General features: G+C 45.4%; 1 protein-coding gene across 7 annotated transcripts in view; it reads right to left on the reverse strand.

The window, feature by feature from the left end:
- Positions 1-5,743: 5,743 nt before the first annotated feature.
- Positions 5,744-22,776, reverse strand: part of TNRC18 (trinucleotide repeat containing 18) — a 206,777-nt gene continuing 189,744 nt past the window's right edge. For all 7 annotated transcript variants that reach the window (XM_069209985.1, XM_069209990.1, XM_069209991.1 and 4 more), the window contains 4 exons: positions 10,497-11,731; positions 9,909-10,145; positions 8,123-8,194; positions 5,744-6,083 (listed from right to left, as the gene is read on the reverse strand). In XM_069209985.1, the coding sequence (XP_069066086.1) occupies positions 5,877-6,083; positions 8,123-8,194; positions 9,909-10,145; positions 10,497-11,731 (1,751 nt within the window). In that variant the 3' untranslated portion in view covers positions 5,744-5,876. The remainder of the gene's footprint in view (positions 6,084-8,122; positions 8,195-9,908; positions 10,146-10,496; positions 11,732-22,776) is intronic.

A 22,776-nucleotide genomic window follows, 5' to 3' on the forward strand; every position in this document is an offset into this window, starting at 1 on the left:
CGACCCCGACTCGGCTGGTGGCGATCCAACACCTCAGGAGGGACCCCAGGACTACTCTGATACTGTGAGTACCAAAACCTGTCCCCCCTGAGCCCCCACAGCGCCGCCTGCAGAGGGAATCCCGAGGCTTCCCCTGACCGCGACTCTTTGAACCTAAAGTCCCGACGCCTGGGAGAGACCCTGCACCCGCAGCCCCCAGGACCTGAAGGACCGGACTTTCACTGGAGAAGTGACCCCCAGGAGTCCCTCTCCCTTGCCCAAGTGGAGGTTTCCCCGAGGAATCCCCCCCTTGCCTGCCTGCAGCGCTGAAGAGATCCCGAGATCTCTCATAGACTAACATTGAAAACCCGACGCTTGTTTCTACACTGCACCCGGCCGCCCCCGCGCTGCTGAGGGTGAAATTTCTGTGTGGACTTGTGTCCCCCCCGGTGCCCTACCAAACCCCCCTGGTCTGCCCTCCGAAGACGCGGGTACTCACCTGCAAGCAGACCGGAACCGGGGCACCCCCCTTCTCTCCATTCTAGCCTATGTGTTTTGGGCACCACTTTGAACTCTGCACCTGACCGGCCCTGAGCTGCTGGTGTGGTGACTTTGGGGTTGCTCTGAACCCCCAACGGTGGGCTACCTTGGACCAAGAACTGAACCCTGTAAGTGTCTTACTTACCTGGTAAAACTAACAAAAACTTACCTCCCCCAGGAACTGTGAAAATTGCACTAAGTGTCCACTTTTAAAACAGCTATATTGTCAATAACTTGAAAAGTATACATGCAATTTTGATGATTTGAAGTTCCTAAAGTACTTACCTGCAATACCTTTCGAATGAGCTATTACATGTAGAATTTGAACCTGTGGTTCTTAAAATAAACTAAGAAAAGATATTTTTCTATACAAAAACCTATTGGCTGGATTTGTCTCTGAGTGTGTGTACCTCATTTATTGTCTATGTGTATGTACAACAAATGCTTAACACTACTCCTTGGATAAGCCTACTGCTCGACCACACTACCACAAAATAGAGCATTAGTATTATCTCTTTTTACCACTATTTTACCTCTAAGGGGAACCCTTGGACTCTGTGCATGCTATTCCTTACTTTGAAATAGCACATACAGAGCCAACTTCCTACAGCCTGCCACCATGGAAAAAAGGTCTGATCCTGCCTTCCAAAATGTGCAGCTATGTGCTGCTAAGAGAAAACTAAAGGGGTTTGGGGCTGCTTCCACAGGGATGGGGGACTGAGTGGGAGGGGGGCCAGGTGACTTGTACGATGTCTGCTTGATCCTAGTCCCAGGATATGAAAGGACAGAGGTGACTGCTGTGGTGGTGGCAGGGCCTGGCAGTGCGTATAACCTAGTCCTCCTGAGTTGCCTCTAATGATCTGAACTGCAGAGAAAACTGTTGTGTAAAGTTCAGAAGGCTCAAGGAACATGCTGTGCCTCAGCTTTCTTTAAAGCGTTCGATGAGAGAGCCATCCTAAGGCATATCCATTAACAACACTTGCAGGTCACATAGAAAAGTCAGTGGATTGCATCCACGCAAGGAGACTGGACACTACACTAATGCCAACTATACGCTCTTAGCAGTTAGTCATATCCAGGCCCTAATGGCATATTTCACCCCATCCTATTCTTCTGAAAGACGCCCAAAACTCCTCCAGATCCATCCAGCAAGATCTCACTGGTTATGCCCTAGAAGACATGCCCATGACTGCCTTATAGACAAACTGCCTTGACTGACCCTCAGTGCCAAGCTGCCAGAAGTGAACATCAACTTTCCAAGAACCTTGATCCATTTGGACTTCTCGGTCTAGAGGGGTCATGAGGAAAGCATTAGGATGGACTTTGGTGGTAGATGCTTGAACCACCAAATAATCAGTAGTCTGGTGCTACGTAAGAAAGTATATGTTGCCTGATGCCGGTTTATGGCACCTTGCCACATTCCTGTTCACCAGGGAGCAGAAAAAAGGCTTCACCCAAGTGTCCCCATAAGGGTGTCACTCACAGCTTCATTAAATGGAAGTAAGGGTCGCAAGTTGGCCCATAGTGCAAAAACCAAAGTAAAGACGTTAGTCTTTAATAGTCAACTGAAAGCAGCACTAGGTCCATGGCCTGAGCGGCACATGTAATAACAAGGGCAAATGAGGCACTGTCCTCCATTGGAGGTTCAAGGGCCGAAACCACCCCAGTGTCTAGGGAGAGGTAGCCCAGTATCCTCTTGCAAGTCCATGTAGATGATTATATCATAGTGTGGGGGTAATTATCAGCATTAGCATTAGCATTATCAGGTTGATCAGAATATTATCTTTTATGGTGATGAAGCCTCTGATGAAGGCTTCATGGAAGAATTTTGACCGCATCAGCAAACGGGGACCTGGGTGGTCTGGGTTGGGAGTTAACGTACAACCTCAAAGATAGGGAGGGGCTTGGAGCAAATTCAGCTGAAGGTCAAACAGAAGTTTGCAGAGGCTCAACCCTCAATGGCAATGACATAAGGACCAGCATCAGTGGAAAAGGGAACGGTGTAGATTGTGGTGTTGGAATGGAATTTGGCACCAGAGCTTGTGCCGGAGGTGTAGGGCCACTAACTGTGCTAATAATGGATCTGTTGGCAGTAACCTGACTAGAGCCCCAGCAGATCCTTGAAGCCTAGAGCAGAGGAAACTGGAAGAGTACCAAAACACACAGCATGGTCTCCTTAAAGGCCCCCACCTGCTATGGAATCACCAATGGCACAGAGAATTTGTGGCACAACAGGACCAGTTGTAGAATCGAGAACAAGATAATTTTGCACCTTGACATCCGGCTGACATTTTTTTTTTTAGACAGAGGGGATGGATAGATGGAGTTAAGGCTTGCTTCAAATTGTATGCTTCCTCCTAAAATTTAGACTTCGACTTACTGGACAACTTAGACCATGAAGAGGACCAGCTGCGGGAGCGTCCTCAGCTTGGAGTGGAACTTGCATGAGGTCTGTGACTGCCTACACATACAGCTCTGCATCACGGTCCTGTATTGCCTTCGGGTACTTGGCATATATTTTTTGCCTGACTAAGTATTAGCATTCTATTTTTTAAAGTGGAAGGGTCGGCTTCTAAAATTTGAAGCCTTGTTTAGTGCTGAAATGAGCAATCTTGAGAAAGTGACGTGTCATTAACGAACCTTCCTGCCTGAAAACAAAGGATTGGACGCTGTACAATACACTTTTTCAAATACAGGTTGTTGTGCTTCTTTTCATGGGTTTATATACTTTATTTATTGTATGGCCCTAATGTGATGGTAGCATACGAAATTAAAATAAAAACCACATAAAAATAGGTGTAGCTTATTCTAACCACTGGGTAAATTTGCCAGTTCACATTTGCAAATGTAAAACGTCCTTTAGATCTAAAGTAAGTTCCCAGTGTAATACTGTTGGCGTATCCCTAACTGTGGACTTGTCCACTGCTGCAGCAGGGTTTATACTTCAGGTTTTGGGTGCGATTTAGTTTAGTCGGAACTTGACGTTCCTAAGCAAATAAAAGGCTCGCCCAGTTCCGTGGCAGGCAGTTGGCAATATCGCAGTTACCGTGTGCGTTTTTCTTTTGTCCCACTCACGTGTGGTGTGCCCGAGGCCTATGCATCAGACGGCCACTGAACACTGGACCCAGATATTAGGTCTAAAATTAGCTGTATAATTTGTGTGTGCTTAGGTTTATGCTAGGAAAGACTGACTTCCTTTCTGTGCAAGCATTGTGATTGTAACATAATCATTTCTGATTTCAGCTGCTGACAAGAGTTAGTCAAAATACTCTTGCTGTATCTGCAGTCCTTATTCCGCCTTAGGGCAAGCACTGTACAGTAAACTCACCCGTTATGACATAACCAGGGAACCATCTAAAGCAAGAGTAGCTGTGAGAGATTTCCTACACGACCCCTTCTTTAAATTCGGATACTGGTCTACACATTAACTCAAATAAGACAAGGAGCCAACGTTTTTCAATAATTTTTTTATGAAAACAATCACTCTGAATTCTCCAACAAAATGCCAAATAAAATACAAAAAATAAAATAACAGACCCTCCCCTTCTTGCGATTGTCTGGAAAGTCCTGGTGTTTTCATAGAAGGCAACAGGCAGTGTATAAGTGCTTTCTATTTAACGTTAGCGTTAAAAATGTACTCTTTTCTTACACAGTAGCTGCTAAGTACAGTACGAATACTTTAGAGTGCGTGCATGTGTGTGTTGGTTAGTTTATTTTAAAATTGCATGTCATTTACAATAACAATCCAACAGGAAATAAAAATATTCTTCTAGACGTCAGACTGCAGTCATTTTATAATTTCATAACTTTTTCACAGTTTAAAAATTTTTATATATATTTTTATATATTTTATATATATATATATATATCATAAAAAGTTAAATCCATTTTAAGGTATATAATACAGTGGGGTTTATGGTTGTTCTCGTGAGAGGGAATTTGCACAGGAGCATGTTTCCGATGCATCACGAAAACTGTACAGACTGAAACAGTGTCCAACAGGTGGTTTTGTAGTGAGTTTGATCCAACCAGAGTTTTCTTGGTTAAAAACAATCTCCCAATCGGGAAAATGCTTGCTTAGCATAAAAGGGGAGATTAAAATCAATCCCCTGATTCAACCGATTGGGACGGCTCCTGAGAAACAGGCAGTTAACATTGTGCCCTAGGTATTTCCATCAGGATCAGATGGTAAGATATGTAGGTTCTCTAGCAGTAGCCATACTCCTTATGTCAGATCAAGTGTAGGCAGCTCAATTAAAAGTTAAAGCGGTCCATAGTGTGAGGTGATGGTGTCAATCTCACCCACACACCATGTATAAAACAGGGTGAATGCCACAACAGCAGTGAAACAGTACTTCCAACCCCTTCACGGCCTCAAAATAAAGCTTGAGGTGGTGTGTTGGGCTACGTGCAAACTGTACCCTTTCTTCGATGAACGGTTGAAATGAATTCTGTGAAATTTCCACGAGGCTACAGTAACATTACATCCATCAATTATCACTTATTGGCACACCGGTTTGTTTTTCATTACTGAAGTTCAAGATTTATGAACTTAATGGGGTCAAAATATCCAGCTCTATAGACGTATGAAAATATAGATATTTTAGCCTGCAAAATAAAGACAACTCATATTCACACACTTTGCAGGCAAGTAACTTCCGTTCAACGAAAAAGTAAAACCTGGAATGGATGAATCTGCTAGGCAATGGATGCTGGATGCTAAAACATTTCCTGTACAACACCAATATTCATTCATTTGTCTACTGTGGGTCCACAGCCACTTGTGCCATTAAAGCTTAAGATCGTTGCTTGTCCTGGAAGGCACCTTAGTCCACAACACTGCTGGATCTGAGAAGCATGATTCTTACTCTGATCCTTATACTTTATGACTGCCAACAAATACTGCAGCCGCAGTGAGAGCATGGTCTTACCCAACCTGCTACAGAAAAACTCAATACTCTACCACATGATCATCATCACAGAATCTATTCTCTATTTGCAACATTAAAGGATTCACAAACATTGAAAGACCTTGGGTGGGACAAAACCCCCATAGGAGTCAGTTCATACAGCCATGTCCTCTGCTAGCACTACGCATAGACAATACCAAAGGTTACTTCTGTAACATGCAATTTTCTGTGGACGGTGAAGTTCTGCACCTCTTCTGATGTTTTCTTTTCTTGCAAGAGGTCAGCTAATGCTCTAAAGTCACTTTTAAAATCATAGATTGTCACATCTTTTCAAAATTATGTAGATTGATGACTAGCCAAATTGAAAGCTTGAAGAGGTGAATAGTTCTTTATGTATTCTACCTGATCACAGATTGTTCTTCTAAAATACCAGGGTCCTACGCCCAATCAGCAGATCGTAGGCACACCGTCAGTATTAAAGATCATGCCTGTGGTTGGCTCATATGTCCCTGCTAGATAGTAGAGGTCCTCACTGTCTTGGTACTTCTTGGTTTTCAACATCTGTTCATACTGGTCAAGAGCAACAACAAGGCATTTGTGAGAGACAGTCTGAACATCGTTTTCATCCACGTGCGAAGACTGGTACAAGGCCCGCTAGACATGGAAAAAATGAATTGAAAAGTTAGAAAAAACAAATTAATTTAATTTTCTTTTATAGCACAATTTAAAGACATAAATTTAAGACCCACTACCTACATCTGTATCTGGAATATTAGAATAGTTGATAACCCTTTTCCATTTCACTAGCTGCAATTACTTGATAGCTATATGTATATATACACCATGTATTCTATTCTGTCCTTATTTATGTATGTTTTTGTGTTTGCATCAACCACCACCACACGTGACCAGTAATTATAGCCTACTTGATCTTGTTCTCATGCATTGCTGGTTAATAATATTTAGGTAAAGAATTTATTGCTTCATGTCAAACAATGAAAACATCCACTATTGTGTTTTAATCGTTTAAACTGAAGTAATATAGTAGTGGATTTTTAAAAAATAAGCAAAACGTGACTACATGTATTATGGTTTTAACAACTAAAGAAGGATTGCTGTAATGTACACTTTATAACGATCTTGTGCAGGATGTAGACAAACAAGATACAATTCTAGACTCAACCACGAGATTGTGAGATAATGTACAGCATCTGAATCGAGAGGGGGCTCGCACTACAAAATCGATATTCATCCTACTGATAAGGACTTCTGGTGAACAACAGAATCCATTGAACCATTTGGAAAATAATCTCAGACTATCTAATGTTTTATGATGCCATCCCAATGGCAGATTGTGTGTTAAACAGACACCAACATAGCATTCTTGTAGGCAGAACCACTTGCCTTTTGCTATGCCCTTCATCAGATGACTAGTGAACACCTATTGCTGGAAGACCTGTTCCGAAATTCCCTTGCACTTGTACAGATGTCTTCCTTATCCATCTTGGACAATTCTTAAGGAGCTTGAATGCTCACATTGGTACAGACATGTACCTGGGATTGGAACAGGTTCTACCAGTGCAAAAGCTCAACCTATTCTAAAGGCAAAGTTCAAGGCACCTCCCTTGGTGTTCTAGTGGATCATTCGGAATTAGCAATAAAGGCTTTTGAGGCTTGGCGGTCAGTGATTATAGGATATTACGTGTCTTGTGGTTGCGCAGCCACTGCTTCTTTAAAAAATAAATTTTAAAAAACTGATAAATGGATGTACCACTAAGAACACAGACTCGGGCTTGAAATTTCATCTTCAAAAACCTTTTCCTCTGCTTGTCTTACAGCTCCTATTTCAATAGACAGGTGCTCTCATAGTTCCTTCACATGTGCCAACGAGGAGAAAGACACTCTTACTAAAACCCACTTGGTCATCACCATAGTGTTGATTGCTTAAAATGTCTAAGACTTCGAGCAACAAAGATATTTTCATCTGCCAGACTGCAAATATCTGTCAAAGCTTGTCTAATGTATGGCTGTTGAAATTCTGGACCTTGCTGTGGCAATCTGGTTCTGGGCCTGTGGTGCCCCGAGTGCACCAAACTCAAACTATAAATGAAGCAGCGGCTGTCTACTCAGTGGGAAGCCAAGTACAACTCTGCCGTCTTCAAAAGGTGTAGATTTCCAAATTTGGTTTGATGGCCCTTTTGGGTTTGGACAGCAAACTAAAGACAGAAGAAACTCCAAGAGATAGAAAGCACTGACTTAAGCTCCCTCCGCAAAATCTGTTAGAATATATTGCCTAGTCATCCCATTACTTGCATTAAACTACAAGGCAATATTTACAAAGCAGCTTCTATTAAATCGCTTTATACATACACCTTTTTGTGGAAACATTAAAAAAACGGACTATAAACTTAGCCGATCTATCCAGAGCAGGTACTTTGGGTGAATAGTCTTTCATCACTGCCTTTCTACAACACGGGCCCTCACTAGCTTGCTTTTTTGTAAGAATTGCTACCACGTAATCCAAAGCATACTACTGCTGGTAATAGTCTTTTTATTTTTCATTACAGCTTGCTATGTGTAGACCTGTGTTCTACATTCTGTATTATGGAATATCGAAGATAATTTTGAGCTGTGTAAATCCTATGTATGAAGCCCTCTTAACAGCTCTGGGTTTGAAGACATTTCCTTCTTACCTCCATGAAGTCTTTCCTCTGTTGAGATGCCTGAAGTACAGAATGAAGGTTTCTGCCAGCTTTTGGATCCCACTGTATTGTGGTAAGGTGCAACGAAACAAGGGGAAAAAAAAGAAAAAAGGAGGAGACTAGTTTAATTTAACCACAAACCTTGAAAGCAAATGCAATATTAACTTGCCGTACATGAGCTACTAAAAATACAACCTCTTTAAGTAAGCAAACAAGACCTGTCACGACAAAGTTCAACAAAAGTGTTCATCATAAAATGTTCATAAACATCAAACTTCATTCTGGTAACTGAATGATCACAAAACCTCACCTATCGTGGGCACCAAACAATAGTGGTAGTGACTGTAAGGTGGAAGCCACAACTCTTCAGTGAAAGGTTTTCACCTCCAGTCTTTACCCAAAACATCATGACCTAACTGCAGTGTTCCCACAACTGCCAGTATAAATCTGCCACACACAAACTACAAATGTACATCTATTATTGTCAGATTATTTTATCCAGATCTTCAATCACGTCTATTTTCTCCCACTTGCTCGAGATACTACAGATGTAAGGCAAGTTGGAGAGGACAAAAACAATCTTCAATGAGTTACTTGCAGTGTAAATTTTACGCAGTCAGCAGTTCAGATGAAAGAATCAAATCAAGTACCCGAGAGCCGAAATAATCGCACATAACAGTTGAGGTCCAGACCACACAGGGAGTAATGTTACTGTCTGACTGTGTCAAGGAAACGTCATACAAAAATCAAGATATATTCTACGCCAGAACGAGCTACAAAGAAACACAATTCAATGAAGACTGAATGTTGAAAGATTTTTCTTGCAACACTTTCACAGAGGAAAAATCAATTTATAATGAAATTCTGCTGAAATAGTCTTAAGCACTAGTTCATTTGGAGGCACACAAGTTCTTAAGGAAAAGGATGTAGAAAAGATGGGAATGCAGCAGGGGACTTAGAACCCCAGTTAGTCATCTACCTGCAATAAATAGGGCTTTTGGTTTCTATTGCTCTTGTTGCGTTGCAACTGATAATCCTTCAAAGTAAAACTCATATCTCCAAAAAAGTATGTTATGGCAGAGAAAGAAAAAATGTTGACTGTTCTCTAATGAAATCTCTGCTTTGTAACTATTAACAGCTCAATCCGCCCCACAAAAGGGAGGCACCTGCTAAAATTACTTAATTCTCCAGCAGCTCAGCCATTGCTGTTACTGGATGACTTAGGCTGGCCTAGTGGTGCTACAGGCTTTGACGATACTATTAATAAGCAGGAGAGGTGGCAAGGACAGCGTCGGGGACATTTTAGTAATCAAGTGCCGTTTTGCAGACCCCACACCATCCTGTACTTCCCATGCATACTTTTTCATCGAGGCAAGAAACAGGTCTGGTGCTGCGTATGCCCCCAAAAGCAGCAGTTTTAAGAGCAATATGAAGGTCACAGCAAAATAAAATCATGGTGAAATGTTAAGGGAGTTTACCACTCTGTTGATCAACATATAATCAAAGATGTCTGGGGAGGTCACAACAAGGTGGGAATCATAATAAAGCTATACAACTTGCCCTTTAAAACAACCTCAATTCGATACAACTTGATAAATCTTATCTGAGTACTTTGTTTCTTGGCGAACAGAATGCATTTCTATAGCATTAAATGGTTAAGTATACTACAGTCACAAATGATTCCTGCAAGCAAACCGTAACACTAAGAAAACCAAGAATATCTTTGTAAACCCAGTTGGCAACATTGTTTATTTTTAAAATCAGCAGTGGCACATACCTTGCCTTCATTCAGCTTCTTGCCTGGGTTAGTTTCCTCAGGATGATAGAACCACTTAACTCTCACAACCATATTGTTTCCCCAGGATTCCCACATGCTCTGGATACGACCGATGTAGGGCAAGTTGGGGCGGCCAGCTGACAAAAATACAGCACAATCTCCAATACGAATTATCTCTTTGCCACGAACAATTGCCTTGTAGAATAACTTCCTTGCCTTCCCTTTCATTCCTCGTCTCTGTAAAAGAAAAGCTTAAGTGAATTCAACTCTTAATCAACAGACGATGAAATGTAATTTAGCAGATGTTTTATTTCACACAAAAAGCTTGCTAGAAGACACCACTTTAAGTGTCCAACAGTTGATCACAAGTTACAAATAAGTATTCAGTCTGTTGTAAAATGTAGCTTTATAGGAACAAAACCTTAATTCAAAGTGTGTTGAACACATTATGAATTAAGGAATTTTTCATTTAATTAATTTTGCTTTACAATATCAAGATACTTACCAAGTGACAATATATTTATGTAATCCAAACATAAGTGTTTCATTTTTAGAAGCAGGGGTAAAATATATTTGAAAATGAATTACCTGTGTAGGTTTCCCAAACCATTTCCAAAGTTGCCTGGCTGGGAGGAAAGCAGCAATCTTGGGCCTGTTTTCCACTGAAGGTAATCTCTGACGCTTAGCAAGTTCTTTGGTTGTTGGCAAGTGGATTCCCTCACGTTTCTTCGGTTTGCTTTTGTTTCCCCCTTGCTTCTGTTGCTTTTGTTGCTGTGGTTTTTGGCTTTGAGCACGAGAGGCAGCACGGGATTTTCTCTCTCGTTTTGCCTCTTTCTTAGGAGCTGGCTGCGGGACTGTAGAAACCGGGTTGGCTTCAGCAATCTCATCTTCTGAACTGCAAGATGAGTCTTCATCTGTTGAGGAAGAACTTGAGCTTGAAGAAGAGGATGAAGAAGAGGACGAAGATGATGAAGAGGTTGTGGATGAACTGCTACCACTGGAAGATGATGAGGAGTGGGATGAAACAGGTGTTGACGCTCTCGAGCTTGCTGAGCTGCTAACTTCAGGAACTTGACCTCCTTTGTTTTCTCCCTCTTCTTCGGAGTCGGAGCTACTTCCACTACTGTTTATGTCAGACTCCTCTTTAGCTTTGCCTTCTTTCTCACTTCCCTTGGCTGGGTATCCATCCACTTTAAGTGTCAGTCCGCCAAATGGAGAGTCGGATGTCTCAGCCTCTTTATCTGCATCCTTACAGTTCGAGAGTTTTTGCTTGACCTTTTCATCTAATATGGCGGTGTAACTCAGGAGAAGCGGACTTTTTTTGTCCTTTCTCCCAGACATATGTAGACCTTTCAACATGGCCTCTTTTGTTTTTTTAGTTTTTGGAGACATCACTCCTTCATGATCCAGTTTGATCAGGATCTCACTTTCAGTATCCTTCCTGTGACTCTTGTTTAGTGGACCAAAATCCTGTGTTTTTTCAGCTTTCCGTTCCTTCTTAGTTTTGCTTTTACAATCCACATTGCCAACAGGACTGAGTTTTGCCAAGGAACCTTTCTGGTCACAGTACTGTTCACTCAGTAGAATATCACAAAATACTGGTGCCTGGTAAGATGTGTGCTGTTCATTGTGCAATTTTGCACTTATTTTGAGCTTGTTGGATTTCGTGCATATTTCCTCCTTTCTGGTAGCGGGTGTAGTAGCAGACAGCTCCAGGTTGTTCCTTGTTTCCATTTGGTTTTCCAGGGAAAGACAAATTAGCTTATCCTGATCAGGTGTGGAACATGCAGACGAATCTCCATCTTGTGTTGTAGCAGACTCCACTATGAAAATAAAATAAGCAAAAAACAGAGGTGCTTAAGTACCATCAGAAAACGTTTGAAGCAAATAACTTTCATATAGCTGCTAAGCGACGGGCAATTGTTTTTTTTTTTTTTTAAATAGATGTTACTTTTTTATGTCTATAGGCTTATTTGTGAAATGGAAAAAACAAAGAAGCAAGACAAGAAAATAGTCAGAACAGTAGTCTACCCTTTGTGCACGAGATCAAAGAAAGCTGGACAGGAAACAGCTTCCTTAAATTAAGTGACTTTAAAACGTACCTCATAATACATAAAGTTTCTAGATTCAACTATTACACCCTTATTCCCTTTCTTCCCCCCTTCCATCTCTGCCCTGCCCACGCCCCTCCAGCTCGACCACTGGCAAATTAAGCAAATCCGCAGGCCCTTTAGGGGGTCACCTTCGCGGAACCTCACATGTAAGAAAACCTTCCATAACTAAGGCAACTAGCAGATGAGGACTTTCACGTGAATAGTGCAATTTACCCCATCCCAGTAAGGGAAAAGAGACTGGTTGTAATTAGTTGCCTGGACTAGTGCATTCTCTGTGTATCAAACATAATTATGTTATGGAATGCTTAGGAAGGGTGCAAGGCTATAATAAGAGTGATACAAACGTGTAAACCTGAAACTACACCTCGTTTAACAATCCTTTAATTAGATGCACATTAAAGATGAGGTAAGGAAAAAAAGGCAGCAGGAACCATGCCATCACATTGTATACAAGTATGGCTGTTCTGGGTGGGAATTAGAGGAGTATGCTTCCCTTGATCTCTAATGAGAGCAGATGAGTAACAAGTTGCTGAACAACAGAGATTAAAACAAAACAGAATGGAACAGATATGGGAAAAAGAAAACAATCTAGAAAAATTGAGGATAACATACATAGGTTAATTTAAAACTAGGAAAGTTTAGGATGCATAGGAGTTAGAGACTTTATTATGAGGCGAACACCAGGAAAGAATAAGTCGTCAAAGAATATGTAAGGAAATGCCTCCTTGGCATGGTTGCCCCCTGACTTTTTGCCTTTGCTGATGCTATGTTTACAATTGAAAGTGTGCTGAGGCCTGCTAACCAGGCCCCAGCACCAGTGTTCTTTCCCTAACCTGTACTTTTGTATCCACAATTGGCAGACCCTGGCATCCAGATAAGTCCCTTGTAACTGGTACTTCTAGTACCAAGGGCCCTGATGCCAAGGAAGGTCTCTAAGGGCTGCAGCATGTCTTATGCCACCCTGGAGACCTCTCACTCAGCACAGACACACTGCTTACCAGCTTGTGTGTGCTAGTGAGGACAAAACGAGTAAGTCGACATGGCACTCCCCTCAGGGTGCCATGCCAGCCTCTCACTGCCTATGCAGTATAGGTAAGACACCCCTCTAGCAGGCCTTACAGCCCTAAGGCAGGGTGCACTATACCATAGGTGAGGGTACCAGTGCATGAGCATGGTACCCCTACAGTGTCTAAACAAAACCTTAGACATTGTAAGTGCAGGGTAGCCATAAGAGTATATGGTCTGGGAGTCTGTCAAACACGAACTCCACAGCACCATAATGGCTACACTGAAAACTGGGAAGTTTGGTATCAAACTTCTCAGCACAATAAATGCACCCTGATGCCAGTGTACATTTTATTGTAAAATACACCACAGAGGGCACCTTAGAGGTGCCCCCTGAAACTTAACCGACTATCTGTGTAGGCTGACTAGTTCTAGCAGCCTGCCACAAACCGAGACATGTTGCTGGCCCCATGGGGAGAGTGCCTTTGTCACTCTGAGGCCAGTAACAAAGCCTGCACTGGGTGGAGATGCTAACACCTCTCCCAGGCAGGAATTGTCACACCTGGCGGTGAGCCTCAAAGGCTCACCTCCTTTGTGCCAACCCAGCAGGACACTCCAGCTAGTGGAGTTGCCCGCCCCCTCCGGCCAGGCCCCACTTTTGGCGGCAAGGCCGGAGAAAATAATGAGAATAACAAGGAGGAGTCACTGGCCAGTCAGGACAGCCCCTAAGGTGTCCTGAGCTGAGGTGACTCTAACTTTTAGAAATCCTCCATCTTGCAGATGGAGGATTCCCCCAATAGGGTTAGGATTGTGACCCCCTCCCCTTGGGAGGAGGCACAAAGAGGGTGTACCCACCCTCAGGGCTAGTAGCCATTGGCTACTAACCCCCCAGACCTAAACACGCCCTTAAATTTAGTATTTAAGGGCTACCCTGAACCCTAGAAAATTAGATTCCTGCAACAAGAAGAAGGACTGCCCAGCTGAAAACCCCTGCAGCGGAAGACCAGAAGACGACAACTGCCTTGGCTCCAGAAACTCACCGGCCTGTCTCCTGCCTTCCAAAGATCCTGCTCCAGCGACGCCTTCCGAAGGGACCAGCGACCTCGACATCCTCTGAGGACTGCCCCTGCTTCGAAAAGACAAGAAACTCCCGAGGACAGCGGACCTGCTCCAAGAAAAGCTGCAACTTTGTTTCCAGCAGCTTTAAAGAACCCTGCAAGCTCCCCGCAAGAAGCGTGAGACTTGCAACACTGCACCCGGCGACCCCGACTCGGCTGGTGGAGACCCGACACCTCAGGAGGGACCCCAGGACTACTCTGATACTGTGAGTACCAAAACCTGTCCCCCCTGAGCCCCCACAGCGCCGCCTGCAGAGGGAATCCCGAGGCTTCCCCTGACCGCGACTCTTTGAACCTACAGTCCCGACGCCTGGGAGAGACCCTGCACCCGCAGCCCCCAGGACCTGAAGGACCGGACTTTCACTGGAGAAGTGACCCCCAAGAGTCCCTCTCCCTTGCCCAAGTGGAGGTTTCCCCGAGGAATCCCCCCCTTGCCTGCCTGCAGCGCTGAAGAGATCCCGAGATCTCTCATAGACTAACATTGCGAACCCGACGCTTGTTTCTACACTGCACCCGGCCGCCCCCGCGCCGCTGAGGGTGAAATTTCTGTGTGGACTCGTGTCCCCCCCGGTGCCCTACAAAACCCCCCTGGTCTGCCCTCCGAAGACGCGGGTACTTACCTGCAAGCAGACCGGAACCGGGGCACCCCCTTCTCTCCATTCTAGCCTATGTGTTTTGGGCACCACTTTGAACTCTGCACCTGACCGGCCCTGAGCTGCTGGTGTGGTGACTTTGGGGTTGCTCTGAACCCCCACCGGTGGGCTACCTTGGACCAAGAACTGAACCCTGTAAGTGTCTTACTTACCCGATAAAACTAATCAAAACTTACCTCCCCTAGGAACTGTAAAAATTGCACTAAGTGTCCACTTTTAAAACAGCTATTTGTCAATAACTTGAAAAGTATACATGCAATTTTGATGATTTGAAGTTCCTAAAGTACTTACCTGCAATACCTTTCGAATGAGATATTACATGTAGAATTTGAACCTGTGGTTCTTAAAATAAACTAAGAAAAGATATTTTTCTATATAAAAACCTATTGGCTGGATTTGTCTCTGAGTGTGTGTACCTCATTTATTGTCTATGTGTATGTACAACAAATGCTTAACACTACTCCTTGGATAAGCCTACTGCTCGACCACACTACCACAAAATAGAGCATTAGTATTATCTATTTTTTACCACTATTTTACCTCTAAGGGGAACCCTTGGACTCTGTGCATGCTATTCCTTACTTTGAAATAGCACATACAGAGCCAACTTCCTACATTGGTGGATCAGCGGTGGGGTACAAGACTTTGCATTTGCTGGACTACTCAGCCAATACCTGATCACACGACAAATTCCAAAATTGTCATTAGAAATTGATTTTTGCAATTTGAAAAGTTTTCTAAATTCTTAAAAGACCTGCTAGGGCCTTGTGTTAGATCCTGTTTAGCATTTCTTTTAGAGTTTAAAAGTTTGTAAAAGTTTGAATTAGATTCTAGAACCAGTTTTAGATTCTTAAAAAGTATTCCAACTTTTAGAAGCATAATGTCTAGCACAGATGTGAATGTGGTGGAACTCGACACCACACCTTACCTCCATCTACAGATGAGAGAGCTAAGGTCACTCTGTAAACTAAAGAAAATAGCAATGGGCCCAAAACCTACCAAAGTACAGCTCCAGGAGCTTTTGGCAGAGTTTGAAAAGGCCAACCCCTCTGAGGATGGCAACTCAGAGGATGAAGATAGTGACTTGGAGGGAAATTCCCCCCCTCCAGTCCTACTTAGGGAGAGCAGGGCTTCTCAAGCCCTGACTCCACAAATAATAGTCAGAGATACTGGTTCCCTCACAGGAGGGACCAACAACTCTGAGATCACTGAGGATAACTCCAGTGAAGAGGACATCCAGTTAGCCAGGATGGCCAAAAGATTGGCTTTGGAAAGACAGATCCTAGCCATAGAGAGGGAAAGACAAGAGATGGGCCTAGGACCCATCAATGGTGGCAGCAACATAAATAGGGTCAGAGATTCTCCTGACATGTTGAAAATCCCCAAAGGGATTGTAACTAAATATGAAGATGGTGATGACATCACCAAATGGTTCACAGCTTTTGAGAGGGCTTGTGTAACCAGAAAAGTGAACAGATCTCACTGGGGTGCTCTCCTTTGGGAAATGTTCACAGGAAAGTGTAGGGATAGACTCCTCACACTCTCTGGACAAGATGCAGAATCTTATGACCTCATGAAGGGTACCCTGATTGAGGGCTTTGGATTCTCCACTGAGGAGTACAGGATTAGGTTCAGGGGGGCTCAGAAATCCTCGAGCCAGACCTGGGTTGACTTTGTTGACTACTCAGTGAAAACACTAGATGGTTGGATTCAAGGCAGTGGTGTAAGTAATTATGATGGGCTGTACAATTTATTTGTGAAAGAACACCTGTTAAGTAATTGTTTCAATGATAAACTGCATCAGCATCTGGTAGACCTAGGACCAATTTCTCCCCAAGAATTGGGAAAGAAGGCGGACCATTGGGTCAAGACAAGGGTGTCCAAGACTTCAACAGGGGGTGACCAAAAGAAAGGGGTCACAAAGACTCCCCAGCAGAAGGGTGATGAGACAACCAAAACTAAAAATAGTAAAGAGTCTTCTACAGGCCCCCAAAAACCTGCACAGGAGGGTGGGCCCAGAGCCTCTTCACAAAACAATGGGTACAAGGGTAAAAACTTTGATCCCAAAAAGGCCTGGTGTCATAGCTGTAAACAGCATGGACACCAAACTGGAGACAAGGCCTGTCCCAAGAAAGGTTCCACTCCAAACTCCCATCCAGGTAACACTGGTATGGCTAGTCTCCAAGTGGGATCAACAGTGTGCCCAGAGCAAATCAGGGTCCACACTGAAGCTACTCTAGTTTCTGAGGGTGGGGTGGATTTAGCCACACTAGCTGTCTGGCCGCCTAACATGCAAAAATACAGACAGCAACTCTTAATTAATGGGACTAGAATAGAGGGCCTGAGGGATACAGGTGCCAGTGTCACCATGGTGACAGAGAAACTGGTTTCCCCTGGCCAATACCTGACTGGAAAAACTTACACAGTCACCAACGCTGACAATCAGAGAAAAGTACATCCCATGGCAATGGTTACTTTAGAATGGGGAGGGGTCAATGGCCTGAAACAGGTGGTGGTCTCCTCAAATATCCCAGTGGACTGTCTGCTTGGAAATGACCTGGAGTCCTCAGCATGGGCTGAGGTAGAGCTAAAAACCCATGCAGCAATGCTGGGTATCCCTGAACTGGTGTGTGTGAAAACGAGAGCACAGTGCAAGGCACAGGGTGAAAAAGTAGAGCTGGAGTCTGGAAAAATGGCCCAGCCTACCAAGAGAACAGGAAAGTCAGTTGGGAAACCAACTGCAACACAGCAAAAGAAAGGGAACCTCTCTTCTCAGGAAGAAGTTCTGCCCTCTGAGGGAACTGAGCCTTTGGAGCTTGAACCTTATCAGGTTGAGCTCTTAGGCCCAGGGGGACCCTCAAGGGAAGAGCTGTGTAAGGGACAAGAAACCTGTCCCTCTCTTGAAGGCCTTAGGCAGCAAGCTGCTGAAGAGTCCAAAGGCAAGAAAAATGGAACACATAGGGTCTATTGGGAAGATGGGCTCCTGTACACTGAGGCCAGAGACCCCAAACCTGGTGCCACTAGGAGAGTGGTAGTGCCTCAGCTGTTCAGAGAGTTCATCCTAACATTGGCCCATGACATTCCCCTTGCTGGACATTTGGGACAAACCAAGACGTGGGAGAGGTTAGTCAACCACTTCTACTGGCCCAATATGTCCAACATGGTTAAGGAGTTTTGCCTCTCCTGCCCCACCTGTCAAGCCAGTGGTAAGACAGGTGGGCATCCAAAGGCCCCCCTCATTCCACTTCCAGTGGTGGGGGTGCCCTTTGAAAGAGTGGGTGTGGACATAGTTGGTCCACTGGAACCTCCCACAGCCTCAGGAAATATGTATATCCTGGTAGTAGTGGATCATGCTACCAGGTATCCTGAAGCTATTCCCCTTAGGTCAACTACTGCCCCTGCAGTAGCCAAGGCCCTCATTGGTATCTTTACCAGAGTGGGTTTCCCTAAGGAGGTGGTGTCTGACAGAGGTACCAACTTCATGTCAGCATACCTAAAGCACATGTGGAATGAGTGTGGAGTGACTTATAAATTCACTACACCTTACCATCCACAAACTAATGGCTTAGTTGAGAGATTCAACAAGACATTAAAGGGCATGATCATGGGGCTCCCAGAAAAACTCAAAAGGAGATGGGATGTCCTCCTGCCATGTCTGCTTTTCGCTTACAGGGAGGTACCACAGAAGGGAGTAGGGTTCTCACCCTTTGAACTTCTGTTTGGTCATCCTGTAAGGGGACCACTTGCCCTTGTTAAAGAAGGCTGGGAGAGACCTCTCCATGAGCCTAAACAGGACATAGTGGACTATGTACTTGGCCTTCGCTCTAGAATGGCAGAGTACATGGAAAAGGCAACCAAAAACCTTGAGGCCAGCCAACAACTCCAGAAGTTTTGGTATGACCAAAAGGCTGCACTGGTTGAGTTCCAACCAGGGCAGAAAGTCTGGGTTCTGGAGCCTGTGGCTCCCAGGGCACTCCAGGACAAATGGAGTGGCCCTTACCCAGTGCTAGAGAGGAAGAGTCAGGTCACCTACCTGGTGGACCTGGGCACAAGCAGGAGCCCCAAGAGGGTGATCCATGTGAACCGCCTTAAGCTCTTCCATGACAGGGCTGATGTGAATCTGTTAATGGTAACAGATGAGGATCAGGAGGCAGAGAGTGAACCTCTCCCTGATCTTCTGTCATCAGACCCAAAAGATGGCACAGTAGATGGAGTGATCTACTCAGACACCCTCTCTGGCCAGCAGCAGGCTGATTGTAGGAGAGTCCTACAACAGTTTCCTGAGCTTTTCTCCTTAACCCCTGGTCAGACACACCTGTGTACCCATGATGTGGACACAGGAGACAGCATGCCTGTCAAGAACAAAATCTTTAGACAATCTGACCATGTTAAAGAAAGCATCAAGATGGAAGTCCACAAGATGCTGGAATTGGGAGTGATTGAGCGCTCTGACAGCCCCTGGGCTAGCCCAGTGGTCTTAGTCCCCAAACCTCACACCAAAGATGGAAAGAAAGAGATGAGGTTTTGTGTGGACTACAGAGGGCTCAACTCTGTCACCAAGACAGATGCCCATCCAATTCCAAGAGCTGATGAGCTCATTGATAAGTTAGGTGCTGCCAAATTTCTAAGTACCTTTGACTTGACAGCAGGGTACTGGCAAATAAAAATGGCACCTGGAGCAAAAGAAAAGACAGCATTCTCCACACCTGATGGGCATTATCAGTTTACTGTTATGCCCTTTGGTTTAAAGAATGCCCCTGCCACCTTCCAAAGGTTGGTGAATCAAGTCCTTGCTGGCTTGGAGTCCTTTAGCACAGCTTATCTTGATGATACTGCTGTCTTTAGCTCCACCTGGCAGGATCACCTGGTCCACCTGAAGAAGGTTTTGAAGGCTCTGCAATCTGCAGGCCTCTCTATCAAGGCATCCAAATGCCAGATAGGGCAGGGAACTGTGGTTTACTTGGGACACCTTGTAGGTGGAGGCCAAGTTCAGCCACTCCAACCCAAGATCCAGACTATTCTGGACTGGGTAGCTCCAAAAACCCAGACTCAAGTCAGGGCATTCCTTGGCTTGACTGGGTACTACAGGAGGTTTGTGAAGGGATATGGATCCATTGTGACAGCCCTCACTGAGCTCACCTCCAAGAAAATGCCCAAGAAAGTGAACTGGACTGTGGACTGCCAACAGGCCTTTGACACCCTGAAACAAGCAATGTGCTCAGCACCAGTTCTCAAAGCTCCAGATTATTCTAAGCAGTTCATTGTGCAGACTGATGCCTCTGAACATGGGATAGGGGCAGTTTTGTCCCAAACAAATGATGATGGCCTTGACCAGCCTGTTGCTTTCATTAGCAGGAGGTTACTCCCCAGGGAGCAGCGTTGGAGTGCCATTGAGAGGGAGGCCTTTGCTGTGGTTTGGTCCCTGAAGAAGCTGAGACCATACCTCTTTGGGACTCACTTCCTAGTTCAAACCGACCACAGACCTCTCAAATGGCTGATGCAAATGAAAGGTGAAAATCCTAAACTGTTGAGGTGGTCCATCTCCCTACAGGGAATGGACTTTATAGTGGAACACAGACCTGGGACTGCCCATGCCAATGCAGATGGCCTTTCCAGGTTCTTCCACTTAGAAAATGAAGACTCTCTTGGGAAAGGTTAGTCTCATCCTCTTTCGTTTGGGGGGGGGTTGTGTAAGGAAATGCCTCCTTGGCATGGTTGCCCCCTGACTTTTTGCCTTTGCTGATGCTATGTTTACAATTGAAAGTGTGCTGAGGCCTGCTAACCAGGCCCCAGCACCAGTGTTCTTTCCCTAACCTGTACTTTTGTATCCACAATTGGCAGACCCTGGCATCCAGATAAGTCCCTTGTAACTGGTACTTCTAGTACCAAGGGCCCTGATGCCAAGGAAGGTCTCTAAGGGCTGCAGCATGTCTTATGCCACCCTGGAGACCTCTCACTCAGCACAGACACACTGCTTACCAGCTTGTGTGTGCTAGTGAGGACAAAACGAGTAAGTCGACATGGCACTCCCCTCAGGGTGCCATGCCAGCCTCTCACTGCCTATGCAGTATAGGTAAGACACCCCTCTAGCAGGCCTTACAGCCCTAAGGCAGGGTGCACTATACCATAGGTGAGGGTACCAGTGCATGAGCATGGTACCCCTACAGTGTCTAAACAAAACCTTAGACATTGTAAGTGCAGGGTAGCCATAAGAGTATATGGTCTGGGAGTCTGTCAAACACGAACTCCACAGCACCATAATGGCTACACTGAAAACTGGGAAGTTTGGTATCAAACTTCTCAGCACAATAAATGCACCCTGATGCCAGTGTACATTTTATTGTAAAATACACCACAGAGGGCACCTTAGAGGTGCCCCCTGAAACTTAACCGACTATCTGTGTAGGCTGACTAGTTCTAGCAGCCTGCCACAAACCGAGACATGTTGCTGGCCCCATGGGGAGAGTGCCTTTGTCACTCTGAGGCCAGTAACAAAGCCTGCACTGGGTGGAGATGCTAACACCTCTCCCAGGCAGGAATTGTCACACCTGGCGGTGAGCCTCAAAGGCTCACCTCCTTTGTGCCAACCCAGCAGGACACTCCAGCTAGTGGAGTTGCCCGCCCCCTCCGGCCAGGCCCCACTTTTGGCGGCAAGGCCGGAGAAAATAATGAGAATAACAAGGAGGAGTCACTGGCCAGTCAGGACAGCCCCTAAGGTGTCCTGAGCTGAGGTGACTCTAACTTTTAGAAATCCTCCATCTTGCAGATGGAGGATTCCCCCAATAGGGTTAGGATTGTGACCCCCTCCCCTTGGGAGGAGGCACAAAGAGGGTGTACCCACCCTCAGGGCTAGTAGCCATTGGCTACTAACCCCCCAGACCTAAACACGCCCTTAAATTTAGTATTTAAGGGCTACCCTGAACCCTAGAAAATTAGATTCCTGCAACAAGAAGAAGGACTGCCCAGCTGAAAACCCCTGCAGCGGAAGACCAGAAGACGACAACTGCCTTGGCTCCAGAAACTCACCGGCCTGTCTCCTGCCTTCCAAAGATCCTGCTCCAGCGACGCCTTCCGAAGGGACCAGCGACCTCGACATCCTCTGAGGACTGCCCCTGCTTCGAAAAGACAAGAAACTCCCGAGGACAGCGGACCTGCTCCAAGAAAAGCTGCAACTTTGTTTCCAGCAGCTTTAAAGAACCCTGCAAGCTCCCCGCAAGAAGCGTGAGACTTGCAACACTGCACCCGGCGACCCCGACTCGGCTGGTGGAGACCCGACACCTCAGGAGGGACCCCAGGACTACTCTGATACTGTGAGTACCAAAACCTGTCCCCCCTGAGCCCCCACAGCGCCGCCTGCAGAGGGAATCCCGAGGCTTCCCCTGACCGCGACTCTTTGAACCTACAGTCCCGACGCCTGGGAGAGACCCTGCACCCGCAGCCCCCAGGACCTGAAGGACCGGACTTTCACTGGAGAAGTGACCCCCAAGAGTCCCTCTCCCTTGCCCAAGTGGAGGTTTCCCCGAGGAATCCCCCCCTTGCCTGCCTGCAGCGCTGAAGAGATCCCGAGATCTCTCATAGACTAACATTGCGAACCCGACGCTTGTTTCTACACTGCACCCGGCCGCCCCCGCGCCGCTGAGGGTGAAATTTCTGTGTGGACTCGTGTCCCCCCCGGTGCCCTACAAAACCCCCCTGGTCTGCCCTCCGAAGACGCGGGTACTTACCTGCAAGCAGACCGGAACCGGGGCACCCCCTTCTCTCCATTCTAGCCTATGTGTTTTGGGCACCACTTTGAACTCTGCACCTGACCGGCCCTGAGCTGCTGGTGTGGTGACTTTGGGGTTGCTCTGAACCCCCACCGGTGGGCTACCTTGGACCAAGAACTGAACCCTGTAAGTGTCTTACTTACCCGATAAAACTAATCAAAACTTACCTCCCCTAGGAACTGTAAAAATTGCACTAAGTGTCCACTTTTAAA

This window comes from Pleurodeles waltl, chromosome 10 (assembly GCF_031143425.1).
Source record: "Pleurodeles waltl isolate 20211129_DDA chromosome 10, aPleWal1.hap1.20221129, whole genome shotgun sequence".
Classification (NCBI taxonomy): Eukaryota; Metazoa; Chordata; class Amphibia; order Caudata; family Salamandridae; genus Pleurodeles; species Pleurodeles waltl.